Raw genomic sequence first — 25,256 nt, 5'->3', positions numbered from 1 at the left:
CCCCTCCCTCCCAAAAAACATAAAAAGCGTAAATATTTGTCATCAGAGTTTGGAACCTAATTACTAATGCTGAGAGCAGCAAATGCCTTTTTCTTATTTGTATTACAGTTGATTGAGATTGGGGCCCCACTGGGCTAAGCACTGTACAACCATATAGCAAGAGATCATTCCTGCCCTGAATAACGTACATTCTCAACAGAAAAAGGGCTAAATAATTTGTTATTTCTAGCACCATTTTACAGATGAGGATAAGACGACTTGCCCAAGGTCACTCAGGAAATCTGTGGAAAAAATGGGAAATGAACCCCGATCTCCCGAGTCCCAGCCCTAGTCATACTTCTCTGAAATAACCTTTGCAGTTTTTATTTTACTAATTTGAATTGCTAAAAGGTATTTAAATAAGAAATGAAGGGAGAGCAGAGGGTAGAAGTGGAACTATGCTCTAAAGGAAATAAACTATGATGAAGATATTTAAGCCACAGTGAGGGAAATCAAGAGGTCCCTACTGAGAGCAGCTTTAATTTGTCTTAATTTCTATCCTCGTTTTCCATGCATTCACCAGGATGACATGGATGGGCCATAGTAGCCTTCCTGGTCAGCGATGGTAGCAGAATTAATGCATGTATGTATATCACAGGGAGAAGAGATCCCTGAATTCAGAGCTAAGTTATTTGATGTTTTAGTTGATCAGAGTAAATTTGTTATAATGAGTTGTGGTCCTTTATTATCTTTATGAAAGATAATGGAGTTTGCTAAATGACTTAAAAAATATATACATTTAGAAAATGGTGAGCTGCACTGTATTTATCATTTGTGTTTGTACAAAGTGTAGTACAATGTGGCCCCAATCCTGATTGGGACCTTTGAGTGATGCCATAATATTAATAAATAAAATGCAATTTGAGGATTTTACACATGTAAGTGCATAAAATGTTAATTGAGAACGTACTTGTAGCTACAAGTCTTTAATTGTTCTTGCTTTGGTATAGTTTCTACAATAGAAATCATGCCTGGATGCTAAACACATTCTTCAAAACTAACCTAGAGCTGTTACGATATTAAGGTCCTTAAAAGATGCATGCAACCCAATTTACGCATGCAAATACCCTTGTGCACACTTAGATTAACTATTTGTGAACAGAGGTCTGCTATGCATTTAACTCCCCACGTGCATATACAAATACTTGAGCCGCAGGCTCAGAAGTGGTATTTGAACACACAAATCAGGCACATGCAATTGAGTGTGTACAACTGTTTGTACACACCTTTGAAAAGTCAGGCCCTAAAAGGACACTGTTGGATTAAAAACAGTCTATTTTCTCCTTACCCATATTATCAATAACTAGTTTTCTGGCAGAGGATGTGAGCAAAGGGCCAGGAGAGGGCATGCCAGGAGGTGAACATTTCAGGGGTGTAAAAGAGGGAGAATACTGTAGGCAAACTATTGGAGTTTTGATGGTAGAGGCACTACTGGAAAAGCTGAACTGGCAGCTCCATGTATCACATCCCATGTATGAATGGAAGCAACTTCCATTCACACAAGCAAACAAGTAACTAAGCATGAAACATGCATAGGCTATAAAGCACAACGGGTAACATAGTGAAAAAACAATTGAATAGTTTTGTTTTAGTCATATTGGGGAATCAAGTGTTTAGCTACAACAAATTTCTCTAGCAAACCATGTCTGAAATTTTGTGATATTCTATAGAGGAAACAAAATTAGAAACAATATTATTTTATAAAATTATTACCTGACGAAGGAAAGTGATGGGCTGCTGTCCCATTGCATGTGCATCACCAATGTTGGCCTTAATGACCTCAGTAAAAGGCTTTTTGATTCCCTGAAGTGAGACAATGCACTGTTAGTTCTAAAGTACACCAAGTTTTTCTATATACCATTTATTTTACCCTTAACTGTATCTATTTAAAAACAGCTATAATTAAAGCAGTACAACCCCAGAGTGTTGACACAGTTATACTGGTGTAAAGGTGATTATATTGGTATAGCTTATGTATATCTTATTTATTATAATGCAATAACAATAATTAGTAATATATAACTTTTCCACTGCATTTTTCATCAACAGATCTCACAGCACTTTACAAAAGAAATACACGACACATTTTCAAAGCATGGCCTCTGGTTTTATCCACCACACATTTGCAATACAAAAGATGGATTTGAATGTATGTGTGTGTGTAGTTCTGGGCACAGACTCAAAGAAAAAAAGATGGACTTTGAGGTCCTTGGAAAAATGTTCCCGCTTTCCCCGCTAATAATAAAGTATTATTATTATTATTAATATTATTATTATTTATTATTATTTAGCTAGAACAGAGGTTGTGCTTAAAGAAAGATGTCCCTAACCTGCTTTGACCCTAGGAGTCCTTCAATACCAGCTGGCAGAGGGTACACCACACCATAACTCCCATTAGGCTGGACACATGCATTGAACCAACACCTTATTGTCATAAAAGGTGTTATGTAAGGTATCATATGAAAACCAGGAACATGCAGGTCATTAGTATTATTGCATAATGTATGTACAGGTGATGTATAAAGAATTATAAACGTGTGCTGAAAATTTGTTAAAAGAGACTCTGCAAACAATGCATAAACCCAGCCTGTCCTAGACAAAGGAATGTTATTTTGCCTCTTTTCCTGTGGCTACAATGTAAATTGAGCCAGGAAATATCTCAGAGGATAATGAAAGATACATCTGCATAGAAGGAAAACAAAGTCAGAGATAAATGAGCAGGAAAAACCATTTTAATAATCACGATGGAAGATGGAGCCTGCACCCCTAGGAAAACTTCCTGGCTCTTGAAATGGAGCCAGTAGACTTTGGGAAATATAAACAAACGCAAAGAGCCATGTTAGCATCTATCGTCTATGGCAGTGTTTCCCAAACTTTAACAAACTGTGAACCCCTTTCACTAAAATGTCAATCTCGCGATCCCCCTCCTAAAAATGAATATTTCCAAAGACCTTCTCCTTTATCTGAGTATAAATTATAAAACCAATGATCTTGGAAATATACAATTTGTTTTTATGCATGCTTATTACATACTATTTATTATTATTTATCATTACAGTATTTTTATTATATTATGAAAATGGCAACACTCTTCCAAGGTCTCACTTTCATAGCTTGTATCACTTTGAATAAGCCTGTTATAAGACAAGGCTCCTATGTTTCATCAAGGAGTATCAGATGTGAAACAGCATGAAGGTATTTAAGAAGGCAACTCAAAGAGTTCCTCCTACGCAAGCATTCAGTTCTTGAGCAGTCCAGGCAAACGACGCACATTACAACAAAGCTTAAACTTGTTCATAATAATTTTAAAAACAATACTAGCTGCCTATTTAATTTTAAAAATAGCAAAAAATATCCACCTCCCTTTCTATGTCTTATAAGGAGTCTTGAAGTTTAAATCTCCTCAGTGTGATAGATATGCTTGCTTTGATCTGCTTAGCTCTTGGAAGTCCAGGGGCTCCAGGCTGCTGGCCCCGTGCTGCCCAGGGTTCCTAGAGACAGCTCTGTCTGCCATTAGGGAATTCCCCCCCTCCCCAAGAACCCCCATAACATTTTGTGAACCTCCTGGGGTTCCTGAACACCAGTTTGGGAACCACTGGTCTAGGGGACAAAGAGGAAGTGGTGCCCATTGAGCTAATGAAAAGTGGATCCTCTTGGCCTGAAAACCAAGAGTAGCTGGAACAGAGAAACCTGTTTAGACAAAGATTGCAACGTGCTGAAGTTAAGTTTTAGTCACTAAAAAGCATGTTTTGTTTTGTTTTACTTTAAACCATATCCGTGTCTTTTAGTCTTACTTACCACCAGGGGTACTAGAAATCCGTTTGCGACAGAAAAACAAGGAATGTGTGTTTTTATAGAGAATCTTTAGTTTTTATATGTTGTGAAAAAATAAAAACATATATTAACTATTAACTAAATTTTACTAAAAGTTCCAGTGTTACTTATACAATGTCTGTAATCTCTCCCTCTTGTGGCTGATTTTTGATTGCGCTTTAATTTAGATAGCTAGACATACTCCAATAAACTGCTTCTGGCATACAGAGGTTATTTAATGGCGTACAGGGATTCATGTTTTCATGCAACTCATTTTTCACTTCAGCCTCCAGACGTGGGTAATTAAAGTTATGAAAAGATGCTGAAAATGTTTTTAAAAAATGACCCCATAAGACAATGTCACTGAGTTTGGCAAGGACATATTTCATATTGATGGTAGGCTTCTAACCTGCTTAAAAATTTTAAATATATCAATCAAACATTTTATTCTACTGATCTCTCTATATATTGTGACTAGGGAAACTAAAGTTCAGCTTTTTATTTCAACTGCAGAAAAACAGATTTTTATGTTTTTTTATTCGAGAATTTTGGAGTTTTTTTATCACAGAAAACTAGGATCCCTGCTTACCATATAAATATCTGTTTTTTGTTAATAAACATATTCTTGTTTTATTACAAAACTATCTCAGTTCTGTGTATCAAACTGAAGGGCAAAGTCCTCAGCTAAATTAACAGAATATGTGATCTGTCTCTGTGGAGGCAATAAACTTAACTTCTCCTGAGGGTCCAGTAAGAGAGACTGGACATTGCAGAGGAGATAGTTTTGGGGAGACTCAGGACTGGAAAGGCTGTTGGTCTCAACCTAAGGAATAACCAGGCTGGTGGAAGCCAGGATGAGGCCACTGTACTCTGAGCATGGTATCAGGGCTCTGAGCCAATATGGCAAGTACACAAGCACCTGGGGTCACATGGCAGAAGGTGACACAACCTCTTACTGCTTTGGGTGACCCCCCCCATAGTGTTACACTTGCATAAAGAGTAACAAACTCTAGAAAAAAAATGTTTCAGCACATATTTGAAGTCATTACATACCAGTTTAGGAAGAGTTTAGAAACATTTTACAAGTAATTTTAGGCCTGGTCTACACAGGTGTTGACCCGAGTTTAAAGAAGCATGCTGCCAACAATGCCTAGAAATTAAAGAGAACCTTTCCTGCCCTATGAAACAGAATTTAGCAATAGTTGCTAGATTCTATTATGGCCCAACCGAGTTTTAGATAAAGTTTGATCTAGCTTCTGTTGACAGGGCTAAACCATGGTGAAATCAAGTTTAAATGGTGGCCTTGGTAGACACCAAGGCTACAATACACTTTTAAAATGGATTTCATGTCCATCTGGCCCCTGTCCACACTAGCCAGCTCAGTCATGAGCCCATCACACACTTCTTACTCGAAAAGTTTTGTCTGAGTAAGCAGTGAAGCATAAGGTCATAATCAGAACCCCTTTCAGCCACAGCCAGCTTTAAACAGGTCTCATAAAGCAGTGTTGTAACTCAGCTGAAAGCCCCACTGTAGACTGAGCCTTTGGGTTCAGAGAGTTTTCATTCTATGACAGCTTTGTTTGCAGTGGCATACTGCAAATGGCCAGAGACAAGCGGTCCAGTACACCAGAACACAGTTCTGTGGTAAGGTAATGAAAATCTTAAATTGCACATAATCACATGCATTATTCACCCTGCCCCAAAGCAACAAAAGTCTTACACCCCTGCCCCATAATATTATCTCAGGTAAAAGAATAGTTATAGATCCTGCTGGCGGGCCATGGGGAAAGAGAAGCCAGTCAGGAAACGTCAGCAGATGATGCAATAAAGACCATAATGCCCCTATCTACCTAGAGATCCTCCATAACAAGGCCCTTATACATTTCTGGCCATTCTGTAACTTATTTCCCACCCCCTCTTCCTCTCCAGACTGGACCTGAAACTCCATCTGTGAGGTGGGCAGTATGAAAGGAGAGTATTTGGGGTCAGCAGTTGTGGAGCAGATTGGTTGGGGTAACTGAACAGGAGAGAGGGAAGGGAGGGGAAGCAGGATGACAAGCAAAATAAAAAACAGGAAATAAATGTAAACAAGTTTAGTTCTTTTGATTGTTTGTTTGTTTATGCACTGTCTGCCTAATTAATGTTTGTGTCTTGTCTAGTTAGACTGCAAGCTCTATGGCTAGAAAATGTGTCATACATTACGTGTTTGCACAGATAGTAGGACAGTGCGGCCATGTCGGGATTTTAGATGTTAACTAGTGTAAATGTTAATAGTAAAAACACTAGCATTTAAAATGTTTGATCTGTGAAATCTAAACAACTGGCTGTTTTTTGTAGCCATACTTCTCCTATGACAGTGGTTCTCAAACTTGTGTACTGGTGACCCCTTTCACATAGCAAGCCTTTAAGTGCAACCCCCCTTATAAATTAAAAACACTTTTTTATATATTTAACACCATTATAAATGCTGGAGGCAAAGTAGGGTTTAGGGTGGAGACTGACAGCTTGCAACCCTCCCATGTAATAACCTTGTGACCCCTGTGGGGATCCCAACCCCAGTTTGAGAACCCCATCCTATGAGGAATTCAATCTATTATGAGAATAGAGGGAAAGCACTTGAACCTTAACTTGTAAATCAGAGTTAGAGCTCTCTTTAAAAGGAAAAAAAAGAATAGAGGAAAAAAAGCTTTACGTGCACTGGTTTGTAGGACCAGGCAATGCAACTGTCTTCTTTTGTCTGCATCAAGTGTTATGAACAGGACTTACGTTACTGTTACATTTCTTTATCAAGAAGTCAGTGGGCATTAACAGAGACTGGATGTGGTGAAGGTAACAAGGGTCACCATGGGACTAAGATCTTAGTAAATTTCTGTTACTGCAGTTAATGCCATTCAGAGACAGGCAAATGATAACATTCAAGCTTCCTTTGAAATGGAGCAGGTAGAGAAGCAAGAGGCAGCTGAAGGTCTTACCTTACCCTGACTCGATAGACTCAAAGGCCATGTCTACACTTACAGTTTTGCAGCGCTGGTAGTTACAGCTGTGTTCGTACAGCTGTGTAGGGCCAGCGCTGCAGTGTGACCACACTGACAGCTACCAGAGCTGCAGTGTGGCCACATTTGCAGCACTTGCAGTGCTGTTGGGAGTGGTGCATTGTGGGCAGCTATCCCAGCATTCAAGTGGCTGCAACGTGCTTTTCAAAAGAGGAGGGTGGGGTGGAATGTGACAGGGAGCGTGGAGGAGACAGACAGAATGGATTTTTGGAGTTGACACTGTTCTCAGCTCCCTGCCTTGCAAGTTCTAAGGACTGGAAGACACACAGTGCCTACCTTCAATCATTTTAAAAGTTCTAACTCCCTTCCCCCACTCCTCTCTCATTCACTAAATGCAAATTATGTACTTATAAATACCCATCAGACCAGATAAGCAACTGCTCAACACGGACTTCCCCCTCCCCCTCTGCCGTGTGAGAGTGCTGTTTCTCTCTTCAAGCAAACAGCTGTGAACATTCCAAAGTAATTCCCCTGCCTGCCTCCGCTCGCTCAGCAAACAGGAGCTGTGTTTGTTTTTTAAATAAGCAGTTTGGCTGAACTCCGAGCTCTCCCTTTCTTCCGGTTTGCTGTGGACAGGAATTCTGGGATACTTCCTTATACCCCGGAGGTCAATAAAAGCGCTGGTGGGCGTCCACACTTGCTGACCAGCGCTGGATCACCAGCGCTGGAATCCCTACACCCGAGGCTCGACCGGGTGTACAGCCAGCGCTGCAACCAGGGAGTTGCAGCGCTGGCCGTGCTTTGCAAGTATGGCCACATCCTAAGTTGCAGCGCTGTAACCCCCTCACCAGCGCTGTGACTCTCTAGTGTAGCCATGGCCAAAGAATGTGTACTTCAAAATTTTAAGCCAACACAGTTTAAAAGACACACCCCTTTTGCTTGTCAAGACGGAGCCTTCTGGATTTACACAAGAGAAGTGATTGGAATGAATTACAGATCCTTCATAATTCAAAATCTGATTTTTAGGGTTCAATAATTTTACTGGACCTGAATTACATCCTTTCCTGCTCCCCAGCATCAAGTATCATTTCTGACTAATAAAATAATGGATTGGGAATATGTTGCTTTCTTCAAATAAGCTGGAGAGCCACAGAGAACAAAGGCCATTTTCATTTGATTTTAAGTTTAAAATTACAAACATAAAGGCACAAAGAAGTGGCCAAAATCAGCTCTGGAGAATGTAGCCAAAACTCCTATTGACAGTAACGGCAGTTGCTCTTGCTTACAACAAGGCTGGATTTGGTTCACCGTGTAAGAGTTGGAATTTTGCCTTAGAGTAAGACACTATATTATGCTTGTTTTGAGATGTAAAACACAGTTCAAAGGGACCACATAACAGTTCCCCAGCCATATATTAACAAAACTGGAACAGAAACATCTTGACAAACAAGACAAATGACCAACACAAACAAGTCATGCAGCTTGTCACTTTTCATCCATAAATGCTACAGCATTCTTTGGTTTAAAAAAAAAAAAAAAAAAAAAAAAAGGAGGTATACAGAAGCCACTTCTTCATTCTTCAGTGAAATGCAAGAGACAAGCCTTTCTGCACGTAAAGCAGGGCTCCCAGGTTAGACTGTAAAGGGAGGGAGGAAGGGAGGGATTAGTTTAATGGGGTCTAGCCAACCTCATAGCATTTAAGAGCCTGAATTGCAGAAAAGTAAATCTATTACCTGCTTCTTAAATCTAGGCTATGACTTCCCTGCCAAAAAGTGTATGGGGGAGTTGGTTTGGGTTTTTTTAAAAGCACAAAAATTATCTCACTGTAAAATCCCAGTAGAGACAAGGTACCTGTAGTTTTTACCGTGCAGTAGCTAGACAAGGTCAACACTATACCCTCCCCTGCTCATGACTGACCTCGCCCAACTTACTTCATGGTAAAACTACAATGCCTTGTCTCCACTGGGATTTTACAGCTGGATGGCTAATGCACATTAGTCATCCCACAGTAGAAACCTACCTTTCTTTAGCAGTAAAGATAGAGCCCTAGTTAGTTAACCAACAAGAGGCATCAATTCCTTGGAACCCTGTCTGCCACATATGCCCTCACCTTTCCTCACTCTGGAGTTAACATAGCTGTGGAAACCTGTCAGAGGAATGTAGGAAAGAGGAATAAATTTATGCATAACACAACTGCAATCTTTTCCATTTCTCCTTCAAGGTGTCCTCCCCCCAACTTTTTTTTTTTTTTTAATGAAGAAAGTGCCAGAAGTTGTGCAAGTCTAGGTCTGGAAATAGATGTTGCATTGACAGCTCTGTATACTGAAAAAGTGTTTTGTGGGAGGGGGAAAAGAGGCGGGTGCAAGGGGAGATTAAGAACCAGTGAACACAATAAGCTGTTGTGCAAGTCTCCAAGTGCATCACCTCAAATCTGGGGATGAAAGACTCGCTTTTTAACCCGTCTGCTGAGATTGTCAACAAGAGGGATAATTGCAGGGATGGTGGGTTTTGACTGGAACTGGACTGAAGTTATGATAGGTAATAACTTTCAGCTGCTACCTTCCTGGGCTGGGTTTCAACTGGCAAACTAGAAAGAAAAGGTTCCATCATCCCAATTAACACTCTCTTTCCCCAGTCTGCATGTCATCTCCTTTGGAATAAGTTCAGTTTGCCTCTTCTACCCCTGCAGCTCTCCTCCTTTCATTGAAATCCCCACTATCCCTTTAAGAAACCAGATCAGCAAATGCTTCTTATTTTCAGTCTTTGCCCATTATCGTCTGTCTCTTCTTTTTTCACCTTCATCACTATCTCTTTCTCTCTCCTCTCACAGGTCTCAGCTCTCTAGCTGTGCCCACATTAGAGAACCATTTCCTTTTTTAATTCCTTACATAAACCAGGCCTGTCTGTGTTGTGGATTGTACAAATAAGAGGTTACATAATTAATGGGAAGAGAAGACAAAAACATTTAACCACAATTGAACTGTGTACCCTAGAGGCCAAGTACTTTAAAAAAAGTGACCTAAAAAGCACCACCCTTGGGCACCTAACTAATAGGAACTTCAAGGCCTGAATTAGCATTCTAATCTTCTGTTATTAAACCAGCTCTCAGGAGCAAAAAAACCTGACCTGCTTACCACAGAGCATGGCTTTGAGTTTGTGTTATGCATGTATAATTCAAGCTGACATGAACTGTAATTGATGGGGAAGCAAAATGAGGAGTCTGGATTCGGACTTGAAATAGCAGTGATGAACCTTAATGTCCCCTGGACTAGGAGAGGTAACTGGTGGTACTAAGAGTGGCTAGACTACAAGCAACAGGAGTATGTTGCAAAAGATGATTATTTTTATTTAAATGTATCAGCAAGATTCCAGTCAGAGGAATGTCCATGAAAATAAAATTTAAAAAATGTAAGATTTAATTTTAACATTTTTAAATAAAGGAATTATATAATATTCAGTACATGTGATTAGGCCTCCCAGTAAAGAAACTCCTAAATTATAGTGGAATAACTTGGAAAAGATTTGCCATTATATTTAATGAGAAGACTGAATTATTGTGTCTTGTGGATTGCATTCTGCTGAACATATATGGCAGTCAAGTATCAGAGGGGTAGGTGTGTTAGTCTGGATCTGTAAAAAGCAACCAAGAGTCCTATATGGCAGTGTTTATCAGGGCACGTTGCAATTACCCTTGAAAAATAAATTAGAAGTTTTGGAGATTTTAAAAAAAAGTTGCATCTGCTTCTGAAGAATGTTTTTCCACTTAACTATCAAAGCAGAGGAAATAAGTTCTCTGTGCAAATTTTAAAACTAACTACACACCACATAACATTCTCTTTACTCGTGATTTTACGCAGAAAAACATCAAAAAAGTAATGTTTGCCAAAATCATAAAACAATTCAATTTTCTCATCCTAATCTGCATCAGTTTTCACCAGATTACAGAAAGCAAGATTTCACTACTCCAGTGGTCACCAACCCATCCATCTTGATCGACTGGTCAATCCTGGGGACTCTCCCAATCAGTCGCAATCTCCGGCCACCAAAGAACAGTGGGGCTGCCTGCCGCTAAGGCAGGCTCCCTGCCTGCCACAGCTCCACAACACTCTCAGAAGTGGATAGCACGCCCCTGCACACACATACCCCGGGGGCGGGGCTGTGGCAGCAAGAGTCTCCACGCACTGCTTCTGCCTGCAAGCATCACCCCCACAGGCCGGGAATGAGGAACTGTGGCCAATGGAAGCTTTCGGGGTGGTGCCTGCAGAGAGGGGCAGCGCGCAGAGCCATGTTCTCCCTGCCCCATCCAGGGGCTGGAGGGATGTTGGTTCCTTCTGGGAGTGGCATGGGGCCAGGGCACGCAGGGAGCCTGCCTTAGCCTCGCTGCACCTCCAACCAAGGTAACTGCTTCCCAGTGGGAGGCTGCATCCCATTGCCCAGCCCTGAGCCCTCTCCCAGAGTCAGTACTCCATACGCCCTCCTGCACCCGACCCCCTCTCAGAGCCAGGACCTCATATCTGCTCATGCACCCTAACCCCTTGCCCCCAGCCCTGACCTCCCTCCTAGAGCCAGCACCCTACACCCCGTCCTGCCTCCCAACGCTTTGCCCCAGCCTAGAGCCCCTTCCTGCACCCAAACACCCTCCCAGTGCTTGCACTCCTCACCCCCGTCCTCTACCCCAAGCTCCTGCCCCAACCCTGAGCCCCCTCCTAGAGGCAGCACCCCAAACCCCCTCTTGCACCCTAATCCGCTGCCCCAGCCTGGTGAAAGTGACAGTGGGGGAGAGCGAGCAACAGAGAGAGGGAGGGGTGGAGTGAGCGAAGTAGATCCTTGGTTGCCCTTAAATTCAAAAAATGATCTTGGGTGTAAAAAGGCTGGAGACCACTGCACTACTGTGTTTTCCTATTACATAACATGAGCAGGCAAATGAGGAAGAACAGTTCTGACTGTCTTAATGAGGTCAACAGCTATCTCCTGGGAGATGTTTTTCTACCACTTTCTCCCCCTGCTCAGGACATATTAGGCTAAACATCAATTTTCATATTAAATTAGCCATCCTGTGTTTGAGTGTGATCAATAAATCATGTCATTGTTGGTTTTTCCTGAATGTCAAATCATATTTCTACATGTCAGCGTCTAAACTGTTTGGTTTTGTACTTTTCCCTAGCTCCAGGACACTGTCAACTCACATTTAGCCTTAAATTAAGCTAGTAAGTCAGAAGAGATGTTTCCATGCAATTTTAAAACCTCAAAAAGGAAAAAAGAAAAAAAAAAAAAAGAATTACCAGTCACACCAGTATTTTTAACCCAAACATTACAGCACATGAAACCTGAAATTAGGACTGTTAAAGTGAAAATTATTTCATTACTGCCATTGTCCAAACAGAGATAAGTGCAGAAACTAAACCAATGGCTTAAATAGTGAAGAGTAAAATGAACATAAAATTTTCCACTTGAACCAAAATAAGTTGTTACTGACAACATGAAAAAAGAAAATCATTTGTATACAACCTGTGACTTAATTTGACAGTTTCACTTTAGAAGATACTATTGTCAGATTGTATTTTTCAATTCTGACCTGCAGATCCCTCAAACATATTTCAATCTCCAGGCCCATTCAGTTCTTTGCCTACCATAGGGGTGGGGAACTCATCTTCTATCAGGGGCCATTGACCCACAGAAAAAAAACCAGTTGGGAGCCACACAGCCTCGTGGGGGGGTGGGGAGAGGGCAGAGGCTTGGTGCTTCCTCCCCGCAGCTGGGCAAGCAGGTGCTTCCAGCTCCAGCCCCACGGGGAGGGCGGGGGGGAAGGAGGCGTGGAGGTTCATGGATTCCCTTAGGCTCTGGGACAGGGCAATGGGAGCTGCGGAGCCGGCGGTGGGGGCAGCACGCAGAGTTTCCCTGATCACCCCTCCACCTAGGGACTGCAGAGACACACTGGCAAGCCGGCGCTCCAGCCTGGCGGGGTGACGGGGGGGGGGGGCGAGGCTTGGGGCTTTCAGTCCATGGCGCAGAGACTTGCCGCGGGCCGGACAAAATGAAGCTGCAGGGCAGATGCAGACTGCGGGCCAGAGTTTCTCCACCCCTGGCCTACAGTCACTGCCAACCCAAACCAGCAGCCCACAGGTGAAAAGCTTTAGGACCCATTACCAATCTCTTGAGCCATGTGGTCCCCATCCCAAACTTTGTTGTTAATCAAGCACGATTTGGGAACAGGAGCAGGGAAGAAGAAAGGTTGCAAGTGATGCCTATTCAGTCATTAAAAAGAGGATATTTTTTTCTTCAGCCCCTTTGATACATTACCATTAAGGTACAATACAGATGAAACCTGGAGTTTTTTCATGATCGCTCTTCAAAATTATAAATCAAAGGGAACATATTCTGTGGACTCTTAAGAGATTATGACATAAAATGTTTTTAATTCATCAGACACTAAAACAAGAATCGACAACCTTTGGCATGAGGCTCGCCAGGGTAAGCACCCTGGTGGGCTGGGCTGGTTTGTTTACTTGCTGCGTCTGCAGGTTCGGCCGATTGCGGCTCCCACTGGCCACAGTTCGCCGCTCCAGGCCAATAGTGGCAGCGGGAAGCGGCACGGGGAGAGGGATGTACCGGTTGCCACTTCTCGCCGCCCCCATTGGCCTGGATCAGCGAACCATGGCCAGTGGGAGCCGCGATCGGCCAAACCTGTGGACACAGCAGGTAAACAAACCGGCCCAGCCCACCAGGATGCTTACCTTGATGGACCGCGTGCCAAATTTTGCCGATCCCTGCACTAAAATGTTACTGCTTTTGCACAATTCACAGAATAGCAGTGATGTTGGGTTAATGGTAGAAATCCCATTCTGAAAACCAATGTATATAGGCTTAGGTACGATAACTTACTTTTCAGTAGCTAGAATAAGAGAGAAGTTGGGGTTTAAACAAATAACAAGATGGTGAGTTCATGAGAAAGAATCAATGGATGACATAAGCAGAGGAGGGAAATTGGTACTTAATTCCTGAACTGAATAATATTTTTAATGACTATTCAAAGTTTACAAAGGGGCACTGAAACGTTGTCTAAACTAGGGGGAATGTATTTGAGGCTGGGGGACGCACACTGGCAATTGCTGGGAGGTGACAATAAAACAGCATTAAAATAGAGTTCACTGCATTGGGTGCTTCAAATAAGATGGGACACTGCTGTCTCCTTAAAGGTGAGTGACTGCAGACCCTACTGTGGAGTTCAATGGGATAAACTTTAGTCACCCTGGTCTGAAAATGCTTCCTACATATATTGCAAATAAGAGTTCTGGGGTGGTGGCAGTGATGAAACTATCTCAGCACTGGGAGTATTTTGAGCGCAATCCCTCAGAATACAATGGTGATTTGTATTAAATTAACTTTTGTAACAATAGAGCAAAGAAAATTCCATTCCAAGAATGTGTTGATCTGAAAAGTAGGAGAGGTCAACAATGAGCATGCATTTCTACAGCAAATATTTTGCTCTTCAATATATTGTTTAATTTAAAAATATGATCCTCATCCATCTTATTTAAAAAAATTAATTTCCAAACCAGCACTAAAAAGGGTCAACAAAAAAGAATCCCCCTACCCTGCCTCTTCCAATCACTATACCACCACCATGTGCTGCTTAGTCTTCTCTTTGGCAAAAGCCAAAGTGAACTCTGTACCATGCCTCAAAAGTCAGCAATTTCTAGAAGCTGGGAGACGCAAATTGTAGATGTTGAAGGCCCTTCCCCTGAAAGCACACTACCTCCAGCTGTTCTGAAATTCAAACCTACCACATCAACTACTACCACAAGGAGCACAGTTACTCTCAGCTAGGGAAAAAAGGGTCTACATTGTAGCCAAGACCCAAAGCATGGAAATTTTATCTTCCAGTTGGTCAGAAAGTTAAGTTTTTCCCTGAGGAAAATTTTGGTCAAAATCTGAAAAATTTCTATTTGAAAATGCCACTGCAATGTCTCATGAGAGCTACATTTCATGTGCCTCATGGCCCACTTCTTTTCTATGGACGAGTCCTCCTGTCTGGACCACATTTCCCATGATGCAACACAGTCTTCTCCAGCTTGCTAAGCCACCATGGTGCATCACAGGGAGACACAGCCCAGCTGGGGAGCCCAGACCATAGAAAACTGAGGCATAAGTCACCCAGACTACAACACCCACGAGACACTGTGATGGCATCTCTAAATAAAAATTCAGATTTTAGGCAAAGTTTTTGGGGTGTTTGGTTTTTAAACAAAAGTAAAAATCTTTTGTAGAAAGCTGACACTTCTTGCAACAAGAAAATTCATTTAGTCAGAAAACAAATTAACATTTCAGCCAGACCATTTTCTATAGATTAAAAACTTGATTTTTTTACATTGGCGTAAGCTGGAATCCAGGGAAATGCATGGAGTTCACATAGAATGTGCTCCACCTGCACAACTAAGCAAGCAATCTTATTCTTTTCTAGCTGGAGTTTCAAAGTGGTCTGCCGGATTAGACCCACATCATTACATTGCAAGAGAAACTTAAAAAAATAAGACCACTCCAATGTCTAAAATAGGAGTTCAAGAAAAATCATTTCCTTAAATTATCAAAAATAATAAAAACCTCTTCAGTCAAGAAGTGAGGAAGAAAAACGGTGTGTAACCCTGAAATGAAAGAATGATACTGCAAAATGGCTACCATGTCAGAAAAATACAATAAAATGACAAAGACACCAGGATAAATCTCCCAAACCACAGTGGACACCTATCCCGGACACACTGCCTGTGGGAGAGGCTTTTTATTTTAAATTTGGTAAAGTGTTCAGCTTGACATGCCAATTTGAAATGTAATTGTACTGAAAAAAATTAATGAGACTATTGGTCACTTCTTAATAACTATGGCACAGTTTATATTAGACAGAGAGAGTTTCAACCTCTTATGCAAAAGAAGATGGGGGAAAAAGGCAACTCTGAACACATCCACTTCCTAAGAATGAGGAGCACTCATGAATATGGAGGTGCCTGTGGGTTATGAACCTCATGGACAAGGGGTTGGCATCCCTTCTCAACAGAGAGAGAAGGGGAAGACACTTCATCTGCCACATCTCCAAGCTTCTTCTCCCCACCCATCAGCATCACTTCTGTCTGCTGTGGGAATCAGCCACGCTCTTTCTCAGCCATGTCTCTAAACCTGCAAAAGGCCAGAGCACGCACTGTGGTTTTTGTGGAAAGGAAACAGAACTGAGAGTGACCCAATCACATACTGATGACAAAGCAGCCAAATACAGACTTAGAATAGGCATCTGATGACATAAGATATTTCAACTATAAATTATGTTACTCGGATTTTATCATTCTGCTCACAAAAAGCCACCCACTGCTTGTATAGAACAGCATTCTACTAGCTGGGGTTTTGTTTAAGGAACAGATGTTCAAAATGCATAATTGTGCCTGTCAGAATGCTGTTAAGGATTCAAGGCAAGAAGGAGTGAACAACTTGAGCACAACAGCAATAGAGGAAAGTGTTGACTGCAGCTGCTTTTGCATATTTAGGTGGATCACAAAGTTCTTTGCAGATACACTTACTCAGCTTTCTCACAGCTCCTCCTCCTCCCCCTTCCTATTAGGCACTAGTTGTCTCAGTAAACTATGTTTGCTTTATCTGTCTTCAGCCTGTGCACAGTCATGTGGACTTAAATATAGATGGCCATTGATAATATTTCATTGTGCTGTTTTGAGAAAGAAAAACTTGTTTTTCACATGGAAAAATCTGCCACATAAGCAGAAGCCAAACAGCTGAAAATTGCATTTAGCAGTGACTTTTTCTTATGTTAACAAGGGGCTCTTGAAAGGTTACCCCTTTAGCCAGTGAGGTAGCTTGTGCATCATGCATGCATATGTTTACAGAGAGAAGGATGGGAAGAACTGGGAAAATATATTCATTTGTTTTCCAGGTTACATAAAAAGGCTTTTTCCAACCATAATCAAGGTAGGGGATGACATTAGTTAGCAAAACAAACATATAGTCACTGAATATGCTGGAACTGTTTATATTTTATTCCTAAAACCATAGATAGCACAGAGTTCCATTGTATGACAGAGTGACGGTGACAATCCTGCAAGTGAGTTTTAGAGGCCAATCCCCAAGAAATGTTTTGAAATGTAATGCATGAGAGAGATAGCACAGAGGGAGCAAACTCCATAAGAGGCAGAGAAATCATCCCTTAAATTTAGGTGTGAAATTAAAAAAACAAACAAATAAATAAATAAAACCATAGTTTTAGGACCTCCCCTAGAGCTCTCTCCAGGACATGACTGAAAGACGGAGTTTACATTTAAAGGGGCTTTTTAAAAGTTTCTTTTTAGCATTACTGAATTACACTCAAAAAATAATTTATGCAAAGCTCAACCTCTCTGAATCCAAATCATCCATCATCTGAATAACGACACAAGAGAAACAAATAACGTGGAAAGGCAAAACCTGTGGTCATTTGTTGCATTTAGCCCACCTATAGTGTTCTTCTATACACATTTGCCAGTCAGTCTTCACATGGCCCCTCACTAAGATCCTCCACAAACCAAAACCAGAGGTAATATCTTTTATTAGACCAACTTCTACTCAAGGAAAGGACAAGCTTTTGAGCTACTCATAACTTTTCCTCAGGTTTGGAATTATATACGTTATAGATTATAAAAGTCTGTCCACGTTAATCAGAAAAGTTGTGGTGTGAACACTGATAGTAACAATGCCTAAATCATTAAAATGTTTTTTTAACATTAGTAAGGACTCTACAGATGAGGAATCTGAGGCCAAGGTGTTAAGGCCAAAATTTTCAAAAGCAATGACTGATTTTAGTACCTAACTTGGAACACTCTGGGCCCAGTCTTCAGACATGCTAAAGATCCACAACTCCCAAATGTAGGTGCTCAATATTGCAAAAAACAGGCCCAAGGTCTCATGTTGGACACATTTAAAATAAATGAATAAATAAAATACATAAATATGGAGTCACACAACCTCAGTGACCATTTTAGAAAATGTGAGTCTAAGGCTATGACTACACTAGAGAGCTTACCTTGGTGAAGCTGCGCCGCTGTAAGCTCTCTAATGTCGTCGCTCTAAGCCCACGGGAGAGAGCTCCCCGGTTGGCTTAACTACTTAAACTCCTGTGAGCAGCGGTAGGTGAAGCTCTCCCACCGACACAGCACTGTCCACACTAGCACTTATGTCAGTGTAACTTATGTTGCTCACAGGGTTGGTTTACTCCGGGGTCAGCAACCTTTGAGAAGTGATGTGCCAAGTCTTCACTAAATTTAAGGTTTCAGGGACCCCCAGACTGGCACCGCAGGTAGCAGACGGAACCCCAGACCCACAGACTGAGCCACTCAGACTGAGCCGCTCAGCCCGCTGACAGTCTGGGGTTCCATCCGCCTGCTCCTGCCAGCCGGGGTACTGGCCGCCAGCCCTGCTCAGTCCACTGCTGGCAGGGTCAGCGGCTGGGAGCCCGGCTGGCAGGGGCCAGCGGACGGAGCCCCAGACCAGCAGTGTGGGTGGCAGACAGAACCCCAGACCGGCAGCAGGCTGAGCCGCTCAGCCCGCTGCTAGTCTGGGGTCCCAGCTGCCGGCCCCGCTCAATCTGGTGCCAGCCTGGGGTTCCATTCATCCAGGCAGGCAGTGGGCTGAGCAGGCCAGCGGTCTGGACCCCAGCTGGCAGCAGAGTCCCACTAAAAATCAGCTTTGTGATGCCTTTGGCACGCATGCCACAGATTGCAGACCCCTGGTTTACTCAGACCTCTGAGCGACAAATTAGTCTGACATAAACTGTAGCGTAGACACAGTCTTAATGCCTTCAGCTTGAAAAAAAATAAGGGAGTAACACGGACCTGAAGTATTCAAAACCATGATAGGTATAGTGGATATGGTTAAGACCTTTTCAGTTCTAGAGATAATACATGTTTCAGAAATAGTCCCGATATTTAAAATTGGGAACACCACTTAAACACATAGAAGCTTTCATGGGCTATGCTCAAATAAATTTGTTAGTCTCTAAGGTACAAGTACTCTTGTTCTTTTTGCAGATACAGACTAATATGGCTGCTACTCTGAAACTTAAAACATATAGTAGCTCTAAATCAGAGTGAATATTTTAAATGCACTCACTGTATAGGGAAAACTGATCACTCCCCTTTTTAGCCCACAAAAGCTTCTGCCCTAATAAGTTTGTTAGTCTCTAAGGTGCTACAATTACTCCTCATTTTTTTTCACCTTTTTGCATAAACACAAAGAGGCACTGGATTACACCGAAGAGTGTTAGAGGGCCAAGGCAGAAAAAGAAAAGTAAATACTGCTTTCGCAGTGTATATTTCAGTTGACCTGTGCAATGAGGCAGGAGACAGTAACATGGTATTGGAGAGAGCATTTATTTATTGTCTTTTTCCTCTTCCACCTCCAAAGAGGCCTGACTAGCTTTATAACTATTAACAACATTTCTTGTACACACAGTGCTATACTACATCAGATCAAGATTTTAAAAGGACAAGGACAGTTAACTGAGTTGGGGGGGAGGGGAGTATTGATATCATTTATTTCTACTGTGCTAGCATCCCTGTCAGCAGTCAGGATGAGGTCTATATTACTCTAGATATGTGAAGTTGCATAAAATGACAAGACATTTCCCACAAAATCCATTAACAAAAACGGGTGATGACAATACATGGTTTCATTCAGCACCCTGACTCAACTGCAAAAATAATAATGATAAAAAAAGTGGTAAGGGGAGAAAACTAGTTGAGTTTTATTGTAAGAGTCTAACAAAGGTAATAAAATTGTTTTAAGTGTTAATTTTTAACCTGTCCATTTAAATAGAACTTCACAGCACCCCAATTTCACCATGTCAAAGCCTTATCTAGAAGTGGTTACATTTCCTGAAACTTTAGGGGAAATAAACGTCGGGGAAGTGAGGGGCTTGAGAAAGCGCAGGCTGTGTCTGATATTACCATGTTTTCTTTTGCTAATTCTGCCACTGATCATCAACGTGCAGGAGGGGACAGGCAGGAACGTGCCTTCCCTCCTGGGTTTCCTCAGCCCCAATCAGGAGCCGCTGCAGCGGAGGAGTGGCCAGGGGCTGGTCCAGCATGGCCCCGGCAGACAGAGAGCAACAGCTGACCAAGTGGCTGGAAGAACAAAAGGGGTCGCCCATCTCCCTCTGGCCGGCACCCAGGACTGTAGGGAAGTGGTCTGGGAATCAGCCCGAGCGCTCACCCTCGCCTCACCTTCCGCAGCTCCTTCTCGATCTCGCCAGCTTTCAGGACAATGGGGCCCCTGACGGCGTATTCCACCGCTTTCACCTGCGGGTTCATGGACTCCAGCGTCAGGATTTTCTCCCTGCTCGTCTTCTCGTTGATTTTCACTGCAGAGGCCTCAGCAGCGCTGTTCCAACGCACGAGTCCTTCTCTCCGCGGGCGAGTACGCTGGGAAAAGCGCTGCTGGTGCTGTTTCCCCTCCACCAGCGAGGCAATGCATCGCAAAGCCACGTCTCTCCTTCCATTCCTGCAGGACCCTGGCCCTTTACAGCCCGGGCTTGCCGCAGTTTGCTTGGCAAGCACTGCAAACCGATGCATGTTCCTGGCGGATAGCCGCTTTCAAATAATAATAAATTATTTTTACAAATTGGAAATATTAAAAATCTACACAAATAAAAGGTGCAACCAGAAGCGATTCCGGTGGACAGGCACACTTACAAGTGCATGCTCAGTTCTCTGCCGTCTCCCCCACATCCAGATTCTTGAAACTTAACTGCAATAAACACACAACTGATCTTGCAATGCCACCACGGTATCATTAAATCCCACCATTGCAATAGCTTAGCGTTGGGGGAAAAATTAAAAGCAAAAGGGATCTCTGCATTAATACATTGTCCCAGGAAAAGCCATTTAGCTCAGACCTGCAAACCAACACACGCTCAACCCTCTGCTACTAGTAGCCCGCTTTCCAAGCATGCAAAAGTAACAGAGCTTGCACCAGCCAGACCACTAGTCGCGCTGCTTGGTGGGATTTGTAGTTCTTACATACTCTCCACAGCGCCTGCCCACAGCATCAGGTGATGAGGCAACAAACTACCAAACCCAGAGTCTCCTCAAAGCACTGCGGGGTACGTCATGTAGCCTCGTTGTGCCGGCTGAAAAGGAGTCGGGGGGTGGAGGGAACCAATGCACGTTAAAGATGCCGTAGGGTATTAAATAAAGGTGGCGACTGCCGAATAAATAATAGAGCGATTTCCCTCCTCCTACCTCTCGTTAGAGGGGAAAAAAACAGCATAGATATCTGGTATCCTTTATGAGAGCTGGCACTAGCAGCAGGTTTGGAGGCTGGTGTGAGCCTTTGCTGCATCATCCTGGAACTAGGACCGAGTAAGGCAGCAGTTTAAAAGGACCCTTACATTTTAGAAACTCTGTTACTTTGCATTTGTCATCTGAAAGTCTCTAAGCCTCTTACAGATGTTCGTTAAACTACACAGACATTTGGGGTAAGTAATAGTGTTATTCCAGTTCACGGATATGGAAACTGAGATACAGAGGGAAGTTAAAATGCTTTCCCTAGGATTACAAAGCAAGTCTGGCTCCCAAAACCCCACTTAAAGTATTAGATTATACTCCCTTTTGTTTCAGGTTTTTTTTTGTGTGGGGGTATTCTGATTTAGCCTATTAGCAACATTTCGATATATTTTCTCTGCTGATTTGTGTCCCTGTCCGTTTGGCAAAAACATATCTTCTCTCCTGCCTTTGCTTCCTGTCTCCTTGGCATTTCAATTTTAACTTGACTTTCTAGTTTATTTCTTGTTTCATCTATATATCACCCCATCTGTCGGGTTCTGATGATGATTAGCCAGTTCATAGGTTGAACGGACGTTAAATTACAATAGGTGCTCAAGGAAACAGTAGCAATTTCTGGCACTCATTTTACCATTCCAGCATATTCTCCTAGACTAGCAGCTCCCCCTCTCTCAGAAAATGAAAGAGTCTCTCTCTTTCTCCTTATTCTTATTAGCTGATGGGAAGGGGAAGGCCCTTTTCTTCTCTTGGGGAGGTCCATTCCTATTTTCATTAAAATCGGCTGGATCTTGGCCACTTACTTCCGGGGGACTAGGAGCAGGAGCAAGAAAGAGAGCTTTGAAGAGAGAGGTGGACAGGTGCATGTGGTCTCTTTGGTCCCTCTCCAGGCTATGATAGGGGAGGAGGCCCTTTCTCATTTGTCCTGGCTCAGAGGTAGGGATTGCTTTCTCCTTTCCAAGCTGATGCATAGAAGGAAAACTGCTGGGGAAGAGAGGGCAGTTTCTGTTTTAGCTGCACTTGCTCTCCCTGTCCCATAGGATAAAGATGCTTGTTGGTTCATTCTTTCTTTGTCCACATCACCAAGGCTATTAGTCTTCTGTGCAGTATAATATTGTAAGCTCTAAATTTCTTTTGGTTCCTTCTTTATGTGCTGCAAAGACTCTCCTGGTATTTTTACTCTCTTCCTTGAGATGCTTATTACATCCCTACAATAAACTCACTCCTCCAACCTTCTTTAGCAGTGTTCTTTTGTAAATGTGTTATCTTTGGTTGTTGTTGTATACTTTCTGTGTTGTTAGGGTTAACAAGCATAGTCCTCCCTCCCCCCCACAAAAACCAAAATCAACAACAAGAGACCCAGGGGAGCACCACGTGTTAGGAATTCAGGTTCCTGGGAAGAAGGATTTGTTTGGTTGCAGTTCAAACAAACATTCATTTTTTAAGATATTTGCAGCCTGTCTTGTATAGGCTGATGACCTCTTCCATACTGGAGAATGGATTTTAAGACTATGATAATGCTACTTTTTTATTGTTTGAAAGGGGAGAGATCACATTTGGGGCCTGTCAACTTTGACAACATTCCTTTAAAGCAATGACTCACTAACATATCCAAAAATGAACATTTACTGAAGCCTGCTTTTGACTACTAATGAAAAAGATCAAAGTATTAATAGTTTGCTGCTGGATCAATATAACAGTCTAAAATAAAAGGTTTCAAATTGAATTAGAGGGACACAAAGGTCAAATTTGCTGCACAAAAATAAAAGTGATTTAAAATAAGCTTTTCTCAAACAAATAGAAATGTTTCAATTGTTTAAAATTCCAGTAGATGCTTTTAAGAATAAATACTATCCTCTGTGTTTATAACACATGCACTATAGCATTGTAATAGGGCTTGTTAACATGAAATTGAAAATGAATTGAAAATGAATTGTAATTAAAAGCATATGACATGAAAATGAATAGCTTCATTTTATTCTCAAAGCTGAGAAATGCAAAAAGTAAATGATAAAAAATGAAAGGAATAATGAAAGGATATTAAAATTCTTTTAGGTGTAATTATATATATTTTTATAGTACAGGTAAAAAAGTGCTGGTTTTATAATTATTATTATAAATATACTTTAGTGTACCTTTGGGTGACCAGACAGCAAGTATGAAAAATCAGGATGGGGTTGGGGGTTATAGGAGCCTATATAAGAAAAAGACCCAAAAATCGGGACTGTCCCTATAAAATCAGGACATCTGGTCACCCTAGTCTACCTATAGTACATCCCTCTTAATGTACTTTTAACTATAAATCTTTTATCTGAGGGAAGGTGGTGGTGTCTATCAGATAATATGGTGGAGTTGGAGTCCTGGGTTGAAATCCTGGCCCTGCTGATGTTAATGACAAAACTCCATTGACATTAGTTGAGTCAGGTGTTCACCCCAAAAGTAAACACTGACTTGCTTTGTGATCTTGGGCAAGTCACTCAGACTCAGTGTATGCATCTGTAAGATGAGGCTAATGATCATCTCCCCAACAAAGATTATTGTGATGTTCAGTTAATAAATATTTGTAAAATGTTTTGTGATCCCCTACAGCAGGGCAAAATATCTTTATGTAGCTGGTCCTCCATAAAAAGCTCTTTGTCATACAGAACTGAACTACCCATGGCGTACATTCATTACAAGCTCATTATGTATAGATGTCAATTGTGACTGCTTTTTGCAAACTGCTCAACATGTGATCAGATGGCATGACCAACCAGTGGTCTGTGTACTCTGTGCAAATCATATGAACACAAATTTCCATGATAGAGCACATAGGTGAGGAAGTGGTGTTTAGCAAAGGGAAGTTCTACATTGATTCCCTTATTCCATGTCCTCACTATAGTAGTAAGAGAGAGAATTTGGTTTTCTTGCAGTTACAAGAAGCTAAAGAATAACAGCTTTTAAACTGGTGCTGAGATGGAAAGATCAAACAGCAGCAACACATAAATGACTGTATGAGACTGGACAGTGAATTCCAAAGAAAAGCCTTGATGTGCAGAATGGCCAGTTACATCTAGCACATACTCTGAAATGATTGACCTCCACCAAATTATTATGAATAGCTGTATAGTTCAAATCACATGCTTATAATAATGGTATATGGATAGTTTAGCATTTATGTATGTCATGGGGGCAGAGAAGAGCTGGTGGGGCCTGAAGCCTCAAGTGGAGTGGGCCAGGTGCCATGGTGCCATTGTAAATGCACTATTGTACAGAAAGATAGACTTTAAGAGATTAGAAGTAATGGGGCATAAATGTCAGAACTGGTTACAAAGAAACAAAAGGTAAAACACAAACCAATATCTATTTTAAGAAGCTAAGTGAATTTAAAGCAAAAGGTTTCTCTCACCATATGCTTAGAGCAGTCTGGCTGAATTCTTTCAGCCAGGACTACTCCCTCAGTTCAATGAGCATTCCTTAGTCTTTCAAATGTTTGTTGATGTCCTGAGCAGAAATGAGGGGAGAGGAAATTTAGGGCCTCCTTTCTTCATTTTTATATCTTTTCCTCCTTGTTGAGAATCATCTCCAGCTGGGGTTCAGGTGACAGCAAATCTGTCTGAGAAGATGTAAATTTCTTACTCACACCTTTCTTTCTGCCAAAGAATAGCCGCTTAACTAGGTGATAGTCCATTTGATTTTGTTGACACCTAGCTGTTTGCCTTTTGTCCCTCTCCCCCCTACCCCCAGTATTTATAAACACACATCATGCACCACAGAATTCAGTTTCAGGAAAACACCCAGCCATATTTATAAACTTACAGCAAGGTCCACACAATTCATAGCAGCAAACAAAGCCCCAGGCCCAGCAGTATTTATCATTTGCAGCAGGCACAACACAACAGACACCAGCAAGCAAAAAACCCCAAAATACATTATTTAAATTATCCAAGACAGACACTAACTCAAGCCAGCAAGAGAGAATGTTACTGTGGCAGACAATGCAAATTAACCTTTAAAGCCTACCTCAAATACATAGCTCCATGTTGGGCTCTTCTACCAGCCCAGGTGTCTGACTGCTCATATTTAGCAAACAGCCATTTCACCGTGTACCTCCATCCTGACAGCA

General features: G+C 41.9%; 1 protein-coding gene across 1 annotated transcript in view; it reads right to left on the bottom strand.

Annotated features, from left to right (window-relative positions):
- Window positions 1-20,857, bottom strand: part of GPT2 (glutamic--pyruvic transaminase 2) — a 40,278-nt gene extending 19,421 nt beyond the window's left edge. The window contains exons 1-3 of the mRNA XM_050923081.1: window positions 20,564-20,857; window positions 20,096-20,461; window positions 1,753-1,842 (exon numbers count right to left, since the gene is read on the bottom strand). Coding sequence (XP_050779038.1) covers window positions 1,753-1,842; window positions 20,096-20,461; window positions 20,564-20,599 — 492 coding nt within the window. The 5' untranslated portion in view covers window positions 20,600-20,857. The remainder of the gene's footprint in view (window positions 1-1,752; window positions 1,843-20,095; window positions 20,462-20,563) is intronic.
- Window positions 20,858-25,256: the final 4,399 nt, after the last annotated feature.

This window comes from Gopherus flavomarginatus, chromosome 14 (assembly GCF_025201925.1).
Source record: "Gopherus flavomarginatus isolate rGopFla2 chromosome 14, rGopFla2.mat.asm, whole genome shotgun sequence".
In the NCBI taxonomy this organism is placed as follows: domain Eukaryota; kingdom Metazoa; phylum Chordata; order Testudines; family Testudinidae; genus Gopherus; species Gopherus flavomarginatus.
Note: the sequence above shows the minus strand (reverse complement) of the source record. Positions and strands in the feature narration are given on the sequence as shown.